Source organism: Marmota monax, unplaced genomic scaffold (genome assembly GCF_021218885.2).
Source record: "Marmota monax isolate L192 unplaced genomic scaffold, Marmota_monax_Labrador192_F-V1.1 WCK01_AAM20220418_F8-fsc00090, whole genome shotgun sequence".
Taxonomy (NCBI): Eukaryota; Metazoa; Chordata; class Mammalia; order Rodentia; family Sciuridae; genus Marmota; species Marmota monax.
The window spans coordinates 2,146,068-2,160,404 of record NW_026695219.1 but is presented as its reverse complement, the minus strand read 5'-3'; the positions used below and the strand labels follow the sequence as shown (position 1 = coordinate 2,160,404).

General features: G+C 32.9%; 1 protein-coding gene across 2 annotated transcripts in view; it reads right to left on the bottom strand.

Annotated features, from left to right (window-relative positions):
- Positions 1-14,337, bottom strand: part of Fmn2 (formin 2) — a 377,915-nt gene that overhangs the window by 120,936 nt on the left and 242,642 nt on the right. Inside the window, exons 9-13 of one of the 2 annotated variants that reach the window (XM_046432483.2) lie at positions 10,797-10,888; positions 10,509-10,638; positions 9,311-9,457; positions 6,270-6,329; positions 5,993-6,113 (exon numbers count right to left, since the gene is read on the bottom strand). In XM_046432483.2, coding sequence (XP_046288439.1) covers positions 5,993-6,113; positions 6,270-6,329; positions 9,311-9,457; positions 10,509-10,638; positions 10,797-10,888 — 550 coding nt within the window. Of the gene's footprint in view, positions 1-5,992; positions 6,114-6,269; positions 6,330-9,310; positions 9,458-10,508; positions 10,639-10,796; positions 10,889-14,337 lie in introns of those variants that run through there. The other variant, XM_058575194.1, reaches the window with a different exon arrangement.

The window sequence follows — 14,337 nt, the reverse complement described above, 5'->3', positions numbered from 1 at the left end:
ATCTAATTAATACAAATTTTAAATATTAACTACTATACTTATATATTATAAATGTAAATATATTTTATGTAATATGTATAATATATAAATCTATTTTATTTATTATAAAATATATTAAATATAAATTTTATATTGTATACTGGTTATTTATATCACCATTGTTTTATGTTACTCTATGTATATGATGAGATAGCTCAAATACTTTGATTTCTCATTTTCTATTAACTTAATAAATATCATATCATTATAGTTAAGGACTATAATGACTCAAATTTCTTGCTGCTCTAAATATCATAAATTTTATTATTTATTAAGAAGCCATCTACCCTTAAAATTAATTATTATCTTTCTATAAGAATTTTGTTAATATTAATAGCCTGAAAAAATGTTCATTCCCTTGGATACAGTACACATAAATCTGAGAATCTACATTAAGGAAACATCCAGAGATATAATTTTTTTTTAAAAGACTATGAATAGGATGTTCCACAGAACATAAATTTAAGAGTAATGAAAACTGGAAAGAGTAATTCACTACAAGAATCAAATTACTCACTAAATTAAGGCACAATCATGAGATGGATTATTATGAAACCAACCTAAATGTTTTTTGGAATATATTAAATGGCATGGGAAAATGTTTCTGCTACAATTTTCAGTGAGAAAAAATGTAAGATATAAAAGTGACTACAGACATCTAGTAAATGGAATGAGGAATTCATGGACTGAGTTTTCCCTCTTTTGAAAACAAATAGCAATGAAAGATAACATAAAAAGAGGAAACTAAACAGACATGATGTGTTCTCAAAAATGTAAATATTTCCTTGGATCAAAAATAGTACAGAAACCCAAGTTAATAAATAGGATTGAAGTAAGAATACTCTAGACTGTGAACATGGAAGGGAAAGTGAGAGCTGAGCTTCTGGGGAGCCTGTGGTAGCGAGAGCACACACAGGGGCAATGGAACCAGCCTAATTACTGGAAACCCAGCTCTGTGCATGGGCTCAACAAAGAAAGAAATGTTATTTTTAGTCAACTAAATGGACAAATAGTGTAACATTCACTAGCCTGTTTAGAAAGAATACTACTTGAGAAGGGGAAAAATCACATGTGTCAACCGTAGTATGATAATGGATTAAGTATATTCATAAAGGTGATCACCTATTAATTACAATATAGTAGCAATTTCTAAGGAATTGACAGTACTAAAAGTCTGGAAAAACATGAAAAGAAAAATGGAAGGAGCTCAATTATTAGTTGGAATGTTCTAAAACTCTTATTTGGAAAGATAAATACATGATATAATATCATGTTATAAAATTGTGTAATTAAGAAAATATGTTAATATTTATAGTGAACCAACAAATTAAATAGAAATACTATACATGGCTTCCAAAATTTTATTGAAATAGGCAAGGAGAGAATAGTGAAAAATGTATCAAGACAACATACAACCCATAAAGAAAACAGAATGCAAATATAAGTAATTTAAACTCTCCTGCTATAGAGAATATCAAATGAGCAAAAATTATATATATCATGGCCCAATTGTATAATTTATGCACCTGCAATATACACACCAGACAGAAACATACCAAAATATATTATTTATCATTGGACTGTAGGAGTAAAGATAAATATATTTTCTTCTTTATATTTTTCAGTGTTGTCTAAAGTTCCCATCATAAACTAATGCAAATTTTAAAATCATAATAAAAATTTATTTTTAAGTGGTTATAACTCAATAGTAAAGAATGTGATTACTATATGCAAGGCCCTGAGGTTTAATCCCTAGGAATCACACAAACAGTTTTCTAAATTTTTATTTTTTTCTTCTCTCAAAAATAAGGAAGAAAAGAAAATATTAGCAATTTACCATTTTAAATGCAATATCTACAAACTAACAATTTTAGTAATACAAGTATGTTTAAATACTGTTTTTCTCTGTATGCCTCTGGACACAGAAATTGCTTCAATCTGATGATTCAGTTAATGAATTTTAAACAATTTTTCAAGCTAGGTAATAGAGGCAGGATGGTAGGGAGAGGGAGAAGATAGAAAGAGAGAAATAAAAAGACCTAGGGATGTAGCACAGGGATAGATAGCCCCTGGGTTTAATCCCCAGAAAACACACACGCACGCACGCACACACACACACACACACACAATTAAATTTAAAAAGAGGATAATTTATAAAGCATTTATTCCAAGAAGGGGGAGCAGGTCCAGGAGATGGGGGTGGGGGGTGAGGGAGAGAGAGAAACAATATGCATAAAAACATTCTTGCAGCAAAACATTAACTGGTAACTTAATTACTCAATGCTATGTGCATGTTGAGTTGATTTAAGTCACGTGGCAAGTGCCACAATTCTTAACCCCCAAAGGCACTGCAACAGAAGCCATCATTTGGCCTGACCATATTAAAAAAAAAAAAAGCTGCTGATAGCCAGAAGAGATCAAAAGCAGATCAGATTGCTTTACAAGCTACATGTCACTGAGTTCAGAAAACCAGGAAGCACCCTGAGGAGCTCTGAAAATCTTAGAAATAAGTGGATGTTTCATAAAATGCCAGAATGAGATTCAGTTGTCTTATTAAAATATCTAAGCTACAATACATTGTTTCTAAGCTTTTCCTGAGAAATAAAAATCAAGTCTCTAAACAGAAACAGAATGATAGTGCCAGTAGATGAGTGACTTCACTAATCACATCTTATGATAAATAGTTGATATTTACTATATAAAAAGTTTCGGAATAAATGCTTTATAAATTATCCTCTGCTTAAATTTATTTGTTTGTTTGTTTATTTATTTTGGTGTGTGTGTGTGTGTGTTTTCTGGGGATTAAACCCAGGGGCTATCTATCCCTGGGCTACATCCCTAGGTCTTTTTATTTAATTTTTTTTATTTAGAGGCAGGGTCATACTAAGTTGCCCAGGCTGACCTTGAACTTGTGATCCTCCTGCCTGAGCCTACAGAGTTGCTGGAATTATAGTGTGTGCCCAGCCATTACCCCATTTTCTAAACCTACTTAAAAACAAATTGCCTCTAAAAATATGGTCAGGCTGTTTAAGTATTCTTAAGTAAATTCTTTAATATGATCATTTAAAATAATAACTTTTGATAGGCTACATTGGTCAAATGATGTGAATGGCTTTATTCCTGATAAATACTAATTTTCCAGAAATTAGATTTAAATTTTGTTTCACAAAATTTCCTTCCTCACGTCTTCAAACATCTTATCTTCTATTCAAAGACCTGAATTTTTGAAAAGCAAAACATGAAGTAAATTATGATTTTTGTCATTTTTAATTCTCAGAGTTTGACAGCCTGGTAAATAGCTCTCCAAGCTGATCTCATTTTAAAAGAACAGTAATATATGATTACATTACTTCACAAACTAAAGTTTCATTTCCCCTCCTTCACTGCAAGCTCTTCAGAGGCAAGTGCATGCTTTTGTTATTAACACAGAACCAGGACTGCATTTCTCAAAATGTGTTCTACCAACTGCAGAGCCTACCACACATTCTATGAAAAAAGTGCTCTGTGGTCAAATGAATTGGAGAACTACTGCAAACCCTTCTTTTGGAGAATACTGTGGATTCCTTTCAAATTTAACATAATCCAGCAGTTTTTATAGTCATTTGGTCATGAATTTCCCACTTCTGTGGCAACCTATGGGCAAGTGGGAGAGACACTGAGCTATCAAATGTTATAGTTGGTAATGAAGTGTATGGGAGTTTCAATTTCCTCGTTTCTCTACATAAAGTATAAACCCTCATGGTTAAAATCATCTCCTTAATCTTCTGAGGCAATTAAAAATTGCTAAGATGCTCCTTCAATATTTTGTCTTCTGTAGCTACCACATTGTTAAAGAAAGCACAAAAGGAAATGGTATTCAGTGGCACTGGGCTGCTCATCTTTCTGAAATCAATCATCTAGGGTTATTAGCACTTTCAGGTTAGCTCCAGGTCTCGTGAGAACTTTCCAAATGTTCAGGATTACATGCGTATTTAATACCTGTAGAAAGAAGGCATGTAGATACTAAAAGAAAATGGGGTATTCCAAAGGGAGGTACCAACGGAAGCAACAATACAACCCCTGGGAATAAATAAAATCATTATTCCTCTCATCCATCAAATTACTGCAAAAGTTACATCCTATCTTGCAAGACTGACTTGTTGATCAGAGTATGGAATATTTTCTGTATCCCCAGAAACGCCCTATCACCACATCAGTGTATGTGTGTGTGTGTGTGTGTGTAAAATTTCATAAGTAAGTCTATCTAATATCCATCATAATTTTGAAGCATGATAAATTGGATAAATTCTATAGAAAGAAAGGTTTTGTTTTCTATCAGTTTAAGAATTTACTCTTTTGGGGGTGGGAGGTACTAGGGATTGAACCCAAGGGTACTTTAACACTGAGCTACATCTATTCCCTTATGTCTTTTAAATTTTGACACAGGGTCTCACTAAATTGCTTTAGAGCCTCTCCAAATTATTGAGACTTGCTTGGAAACTGCTGTAATTCTCCTTCAGCCTCCTAAGTCACTGAGATTATAGGCCCGTGCCACCACTACTGGCTTAAGAAGTCACAGTGCCATAATACTATACAAATGTAACAAATTTTAAAATCGTTGTTATTATTATAAAAATAAAGGAAGTTAAGGTAATCTTTCTTGGCTTCAATTGATGTATACTTATATGAAAGGTTGAAGAAGGCTACGGAAGTGACAGAATTTCGGCCCTGTTCAACAACGATTGAGTCTTTGTGCACCCATAGCACTCAGCAATTGCCCAGTGTGAATTATTCTGCATACATAAGAACTATAAGCAAACTCTATGAATTTGTTATGTTAATTGAAATTTTTGTAAAAATATTTGTGACTAGAACATGATTACAGATGGGTTTCTAAAAAAAAAAAAAATTGGAATTGAGTCTCTTAAAAATTTATGTGTCTGTTTTTGGCCCTGGACAGTGGTTACCAGGCCTCTTATTTGTGTCTTGTAATACAATATCAAATGTAAATCTCACATATATTTATTCACTCCCTTTCTATATTTAATAGCTATGAATGGCTTAAATAGATAACTGGGGCATTTTCAATGCTATAACAAGAGTAACCTCATGAAAAACAGAAAAAAGGGATCATATTCAGAAAAAAAAATTTACAAACTATTTGCTTCAGTGTAAATATTACTTTAAATTTAGAAATTTGAGGAATTTCAGACTCTCTCTCTTCAAAATAACTTAGATTGAAATTGTACTGCCTCATATCCATACTGTTAAATGGGCAGAAACACAAACAACTATGAAAAAACAAGAAAACAAAGTGCCCCAAACACACCAAGTTGCTCCAATAGTAGAACACATTGAAAACATAGTAGAAGAAATATCAGAGGAGGGTAGAATGTACATAGTTAAACCGATCCACAATATAAAGGATGAGGTAAGGAGTGAAATCAGGGATATGTTTCAAGGGTGAAAGATCACTTCAATGAGATTCTGAAAAAGTTGAAATCATTCTTGATTGAAAATAAAATAGTATGCCCCTGTGTTTTGTGACCATACATATATAATAAGATACTTTGTTTTCAGGAAAGTTCACAAACCACAAAACCTTAGGCAAGTATATTAAGGAAGTGTGAGTAGGGACAATTTATCTTTTAACAATGATATAATCTGTGTCCAACCATGACATGAATATCATGCAGCAAATGCTCTTGGCTATAAAATAAAATGAGATGCAAACCTGATCCTGATTGTTATTCAAAAAACCAAGATACTATTAAATATCTAAATTTTCAACTCAACTTTCTAAACAAAAAATAAATAAATAAATTGACAAAATTTTTCTACTGCCACATACCCCTAAAATTGTGTCCTACAAGGCTACAAAAGATTAATTTACTTCCCTGAAAACCATTGAGAACACTACCTTTCTCATTAAAAAAAAGCATAAATAAAACATATAAGTTCAAAATTATGTTACCTTTTAAGTCTTTCTTCAGTTTTCTGAGATCTTTTTGAAAATCTTCAAACTTCATCTGTGAGGCCTGAAAAAGGTCCTGTGGTTCTGGCAGTGGAAAGACACACTGTTCTTTTCCAGCATCCTAAATAGCAAATATTACTTTTAAACAAATCAGCATTGATATAAATAAAAATTATGCAACAGCAGCAAAGGTAAAAACAAAAGCAAAACAACAAAAAGCACTGCCAAATTACCTAAAGAAAGAACAAAAAAATAATATACGTAAAAATGATCTTACCTCATCAAAATTTCGGAGATAATATGAAACAATATATGACAGAAGGCTTCTGCTATTGTCCTAGGCAGAAAGATCAAAGTAAGTAACAATATATTTTATAAATTATTAAATACATAGTATTAAATAAAACAAACTGCAGTGGACCCACAAAAATACATGACAAGATTAAAATTTTACATTTTTAATTGCCACACTAATTGTATCTAAAGAGTTATGCCTCAAGTGGAAGCAGAGCTGTTAAAGGGCAGTCATAAGTATAAATACTTTCCTATTTTTACACTCATCAATCATAAATTTAGTTCAACTTTTATGTTATTTATTTAATAATCTTATTATGAAGTTTTGTTCATTATTTTTATGTTTTACAATTACTACCATAAATGAAATAATTAAATATTGCTAGCTTTTCTATCTAGTTGGACTGGCAGATACTACTCCAACTCTAAGTGTGACCTGGAAATAGAAAAGTATCATTTCAGGTAAATGGGAGCTTTTAAAATGTGAACACATATTATAATTTGTTATATCAGCAACTGAGATTGAGGGATTAATACTCATGCAGCTTTAAATAAGATAATGTGTGTAGTACTTTATTTTTAAAAAATGTAAAATTTCTTCCCATCTAACAGTATTGAAAAACAGCTTTTCACTTCCTTTCTAGCACATTAAGAGGTATTAAATTTTAATTAACTTTTTGGTTTGCTCCAAGTTAGCAGATAATTTGAGTTTGAGAGACCAGATATGTGTGTATGTGTATGTATTTATGAATATGTGTGTATATACACATATTTTTAAAATGAAAACCTATGATACAAACTAATTTCTATGAAATGTTCAACCTGTTAAACTGAAATAAGTTTGGCCTAATTTGTCTCCATACTTGAGTGACAAAGTTGGACCCACAGTGGCCTCGCTACATAATGAACTGAAGCTTAGTTTGATGTATACACAAATTTTCACCTAACCTGAATATAAATACCCTTATAATCAAGCAACTGAGTCTCAATGATAGCTGAACTTTTATTCAATCACAGGCTGAAAGCTGCCCAAATAAGGCCATATAATGCAAATGCCAACTGTTGTCAATCAGGTTGTTTCTGTATGTCACTTACTTTTCAGTGATTAAAAACATAACCTGCACATGTGGAGGTCTGGTGCCTCCTGTACCATCTTTGGTCTGGAATGCTGCCTTGTTCTAGAACTTTTACTTCTCAAGTAAACTTTGTACATACAGTTTAATTGGATAGTTTTTCTGTTAACAGATAAAGCTATGATTTTTCCTCTGTTTATAAAAAGAGCAACCCTTCTTCATAATTGAGTTTAACATGAGATAGTAATATATCCATTAAAGGCTTCCCTAATTAAGATTTGCTTGTAAAATGATTTAAGCCACCTTTCTTCTAATTTGTAAATCAATTGAACAGCAGCTCATGCATCCATTACTGAAACATTTGTTAAAAGCCTGCTGGTAGGCATACCGAGGGTTAAATTCTGAGTGATCTAAGTAATAGTTCTGTCCATGGTTACTGAGGAGTAGTTACAGTTATATTCATTTTAAAGAGAAAGACCAATTCAGGAAGACTTTGCATAGCTTTTCGGAGGGCATGTGAAATTATTTAATAGTATTTGCTTCTTGATTCAGTATTTTATTTTTATCCTAGATTATTCCATAATTATTTAAATTAATACAATTTAACTTAACAAAGAATTGAAACAAAGATGTTAAAAAATACAAAAAAAAAAAAAACATAAATAATCACTATTCACCTATAATTAGGATTACCACAGTGTATTTCGGATCCATTTTGATAAACTGAATGTTGTTGATGTATTTATATTTCAATGTTATTTGAGAAAGTTGTTTCAATTTAATAAGCACTTACTAAGAAATATTTGAAAACATGTTTAGGAAACTGATTTTTTTTTAATAAATATGATTTATTAAGTCTATACATTCCTATAAAATGTTTCTTATACATATATAATAGCATTTGAAATACATATGGTTATTTCAATAACCACTAAAATCACACACACACACACAAAAAATGCCAAGAAAGAACTATGTGATAGTTAATTTTGGGAAAGTATACTGTCTGGCATTTCATAGACACTCAATGAAAGATGGTGGATAAATATATACATATACATTTGTGAATGAACGAATAAACAAAATTTTGATGAAAGAGACCAAAAAAGTCTCTTTCTTATGAGAAAGATAACTGCATTATCCAAGAAGGACAATCCATACATTTTCAGCTCTAGAAGCCAATTGTTTACTTAAACTCAGTATTTTAGAAATGTGTTCAGAATTTCCTTCATCATAATGTTCTGTGTAGTGATTCTTTTATCAGAGAAACATAACTCTTTATTTTCTAAGTTTACCAAATCAGACTTTAGTCTGTGACGCTGAACATCATCCCTAACCTTATATTTCCACTGGCACTCTTACAATCTCTTAGATATTAATTTTAAACAAACATCTGTAGAAATTTATTTTAAAAAAAAACTAGATTTGCAAAGGGACTTAGACATTCCCATGCACATGAGTATGAGGAAGAAAATAATATGTAGAAAAGCAGGATCATCTTTTATATTTTATTTATAAATTGCTTCCTTCATCTTTGTTTTGCTTTCAAAATATGTTAGCTGTTGCCCTCTTTTGCCTTACATGGAGAAGAATAAAATAACAAGTAGACATCCAATTCATTCAAAATGATTAGTCCTTATATTCCCAAAAGATAAATACTAGCAGACTTGGTAATGATAGACTGAAAATAATAATTACTTTTATTTAAAATATTATAGGTATCCATTAGACATAGAATTCAAAATTATTCACTTCGGGGGACATCATTATTCATGTAAATTGCAAATATCCTGTGGTTTACTTTTATCTAGCTCAGAACATAAAGGAACATTTGATCTTGGAACATAAAGAAATATTTGTTACAACTGATTTACAGTCAAACCTATTGCCAAACAAAATGTCAAATAGAGTATCCTTAATTTGCCTACATCCATTAATACAAAATACTTACACTGCTTTTGACATCTTTCAGCTTTGGGAGAATGTCTAATCCAAAGCCATCGGCCTGTCCCCGAGTTTTATTTCCACCATTCATGTAGTTGCCAAAGGCAAGAACCAAACCTAGAACCTGCATAACCCCTGGGCCATTTTTTAATGTCTGTAAAACAGGATAAAGAACAAAGTTTTTCTTAAACAAAGTTTTACTTGAAACACCAGAAATCAATGCTAACTATTAACATCATAGTAATAGTTTTGGGTCACAACCAAACTTTGTCCTTCTTCATTACTATGCATATTTTAAGAGCAGTTTCTCTGAAGTTAACTTTAAAAAGTTAAAATGCTTGTGCCCACAAGCATTCAGATAAGCTTTTGTAAGTTGAGAGATGCCAATCTAGGCCTTTTCTGTGATGTAATTGCAAAGAAAACATATATGGCTGTAACGTGAACTACTACAAAATATCATCATCATCACCCTAATCGTGTCTATGTCTAAAACGATATCATATTTTTTGGCATAAATTGTGGAAAACCAAAAAGGAAAATTATAAAGGTTCATTTCCAAATGAGTATACACTCACTTCTTTCGGAACATACTTTAATTTTTCATGTCATTTCCTTTGAAAATGTCTTTAATAACGTCTCTTCACTTTTCAAAAGCATTTACCACAACTAGAACAAAATAGTACTATTGATTTTTGAAAATCAAAAAAACAATGTTAATATTAGTTATTTCTGCCAAATATTTATTCTTAATTTTCAAAGAAATTTTGATCTTCTGTTGAATCAAATGGCTGCTCTAAAACTTTTGGTTAGAATATTTATGAATAATTTGTTGAGGGGCCATTCAAAAAACAATGAAGGGAAGTAAATATTATGCCTTTAAGTCACAGTCACTTGGAAGTCTGCTATCTAGAGGGACCATAAGAAGTGAAAATTCAGTTTTGGCAAAAGCAGACGTACGAAAGCTCTCCGGAGGCCAGCACATACTGGCCACACTCTCGCAACGTGGTCCTGCAGCCCCTGTTTGCCAATCTGACCGTGTGCTTTGATCTTGAAGCTCAATCATAAATGTTCCCGTCTGTGGGATTGCTATCCCTCCAATTTAATGAGGACTTAGAGTAAATAAAACTTTTTTTTGTAATATGAACATGACTGAACAGAATTAAATATCAGGACTCAAGCTTAGTTCTCTTTGGACCAGAACCTACCTCACATAATTTCTGTAGCAATTCCAGTTTGCGACGAATTGAGCAAATGCTTTCTGAAAACGTTGACTGGAACAGGATGCAAAAGACTCGCTCTGAAAAGTTGGGGATTAGTGACAGTTCATAAAGGAACCTAAGGAAATAAAGCCAAGTTAAGAGGAAAAATATAATTCATATAAACAGATGTTTATCCTCATCTCATCCAATTACATACTCCAGACGTTGTTTTTCCAAATGGCAAGAACCCACTGTGGCCTTGATGCCCTCTGTAGGGCCCAAAGGCATGCTTACTGTTCAGGTTTGTCCAGAGACTTGGCATTTTCCTTGTCTTTGGAGGATCGGCCGTGCTTCTCAATTTTTTCCAGTTCATCGGACTGAGCTCTCTGGAAAAACAAAAGCCCAGCAGTTTCTTAAAATCTGGTCAATTGTATCCCTTAGGTAATGATGATCTTAATAAAGCAAAATGCTCCATATTTTCATATTTCTTAGCATATGTTTGTAGTAAAACTTGACTTAATTCACAAGGCATTTTAGAGTGTAAATATGTGTAATACAAACCAGATCATCCCCCAAACTCCCAAATAATGTTATTGACTATTAGTGATCTGCAAAACATTTATTCATTCAAGCATACTTTAAAACAATAGTTTTCTTTTCTTGTTATTGTGGCTGTTTATAATGCTCTCTAGAAAGCACAAGAATGTCATTTTAAAAATCATATTTCTTATTCAGAAATCAATCAAATTAAGTTTGGAAGCAATTTGATCCTTAAGTTTTTATAACTTATTTATCCTATTGCAACCATTGTGTACTCCTTTTGTATTTTGGGGAAAGAAAAGTACAATTAAATTATTAAGACATGGAACAAAAATAAATGGTTTTGATCCCTTTGCTGAACTTGCTTTCTGAAACAAAAAATAGCTCCCGGCTAATTTTCTTCCTAAGTGTCTTCTTTCACCTTCTATAATGGCAAACTAAAAATTTGTTTTTTTAATAAGAGGATCATCTGCATTTTAATTGTAAGATAGAAGACTTTATAGTATATTAAGAAGCAAAATCTATTTTCTTTTACAGAGCATTTGAATTATTTTTATTTGTATTCTTGTCTTTATTGTACAACTCACAAAGATGTTTCAAGAGTTCAAATAACACATTTTCTAAATGCATTAAGGAGTAATCACATATTGCCACATTCTGAGTCTTAATCCAGTTCTCAGAACATAATATTATTATTATTTTTTAAACAGAAGAGCAACTCAGACAAGAACTGCTTTCGAAGATGAAGTCTTAATAGATTTATAGGGAATAGGTAGGCATCATCAAAACAAAGCTGCATTCTGCTCTGCATTTATTAATCACATTGAAATGCAGGTTTGCAGTTGGTAGGATTAATGAATACTTGTTAACTCAAAAGAAGTTTCTTATAACTGAGGACATATAGGCCAAAGAGGAAAGTTGGTTTTCTGACAATGTGATACATTTTGCTTTGGAATGTGATACAGCAAAAGGATACAAAGATGAAGGTGAATTGTTCTGTAAATGTCCCAGACTACTCCAAAACATAAGAATCTTTTTTTTTTTTTTCAGAATTTCAGTTGCAAAGTAATGTAATGTTACTTTGCCCCCATTTACTGGGAGTAACATTGCCTGATTTACTTCTTGGTTACCTGGAGTCAGTCTCACAGATACCATGAGGATGTCACTTAAAGCCACATTACAAAATGACCTTTTGAAAATGACAATATCCATCTTACTGGCAAACTAAAGAACAGGGTAAAATTACAAAAGAATATTAAAGCTAAGAATACTGACAAGGCAAGAGTTACTGCAGGGTACACAAGTCCACACCTGAATAGGGTGCAGAAAGATTCACAATTTAAATGTTTCCTTTAAAAGAAATGGGAGTTTTTAATCAAAGCAGTTGTTCCCCTGCTTTTTCCAAGCCCAACCTCATTCTATACCTAAAATCTCATCCAGCTCATTCTCATTCTCATCTCATACAATCTCATTGATTGTATCAATCTGATACAATCTGGTGAAATACTTATATTTTTTTTATTTGATTTTGTTTCTTGAAATTGACACGGACCTAACCTAGCTATGTGCTGGTACATGGAGCTGAATGACTAGAAATCCACTCCACAAGTCTAGCAACTTTCCCTGTATCCAACCAACAAAAACCTCAAAGGCAGCTACCAGAGAGAAAAGATGGACAAGGTAAATCAGAATAATTGAAGTTATAAAAGAAAAAATAAAATTCCTCAATGTCTTCCCAGCAAAGTGACTTTCTGTTAGTATTATATTCACATCCCAAACTATTGAGCACCTATGAATTACTAGTTGCACAGCCATTTATACCTTGTACTTTAGAAAGAAATAGACCTTTTCCAAACTATAACAAAACAGACCATTTTTGCTCACTTCAGAAAGAAACAAAGCTGCTCTGGACTGTCAGTATTTTGTATGGCTAGTAGAGGGAACTGTCATTTATCCATGTCCCATAACCTTTTTTTCTTCTCAACAATTGTATAAACATGATGCAGTACCTTCTATTCTATTTGCTTTCCTTTCTGGAGCTTAGATAAGGTAATCAACCCACCAACCAATCAATCAACCCCCCCCCCCCCCCCCCCCCCCCCACACACACATACACACATTCACACAGAGTAAATTCTCTTTCATGGTACTAACACTTATATTAGTCCATTTTCACTGCTATAATGAAATACCTAAAGAAGGTTAACTTTATAAAGAAAAGAGGTTTATTTAGATTACAGTTTTAAAATTTGAAAGTCCAAACAGCATGGCACACGCTTTGAAGTGGGCCCCACAGTAAATGGGGGATGCATATGTGAGAGTGAGAGATCACATCTCTAAATAAAAGGAAAAAGGTGGTTTGGGAATCCGCCTCATTCTTATAAATTGTTCCCCTTAAGAGAGCTCAAGGTTCCCATGAGAGTCAAGGATTTCTAGGAGAGCTATCCCAATTCCTTCTGAGGACAGTGCCTTCAAGGATCTAAGGCCCTCTCACCAGGCTCCACCTCTTAAAACTTCTATCACCTCCCACACCACCACAAGCTTCCAATACATGAAGCTCTGAGAAACACACTCCAACCATGTCCAAGCTATCACAATGATGAATGAGCAAACACTGAACCAGGACTCCTGGGGGAAACCCAGGGTTCCGGTGAGCCTCATTTTCATCAACTGATCGAATGAATGTAACCTTTTGTAGGTTCAAAGAAGCTTTTTGAAATATATAATTTTGATTCATTAATGCTGAACGTAACAGCCAACAGCACCATAATTCATGCCTGAACAAATTTGTTTAACTTACAGAATTTTCCCCTAAGGCACATCACAGCATTCTTATCTTAAGAGCACTAGACATCTCTTCAACACTATTTTTAGGAACCATTTTAGCCAGCAAAATCACTAACCAAAAGCACAAAAATGCAAAAAACGTGGCACTAAATAGACTGCAGAAAGAACACTTGTTTACTCTGTGAGAGCTGAAACAAGAAGGCAGAATGTTGCCTTGTTCAACCTCAGCTGGGAACATGCACTTTAGGAGACTCAAATGCTTCAGGGCATGTCCTCAAATAACCATAAAACCTCCGGGGATACTGATTTTGAGGTTACAAATATATTTTCTATTTGGTACTGGAAATGAACCCAGGGGCAGTTTATCCATCGAGCTATAATCTCTAGCCCATTTTTATCTTTTATTTTTAGACAAGTTCTTGATAGGTTGCCTCGGACTTCACGACGTTGCTGAGGCTGGCCTCAAACTTGTGACCCTCCTGCCTGAGCCTCCTGAGTTGCCGGAATT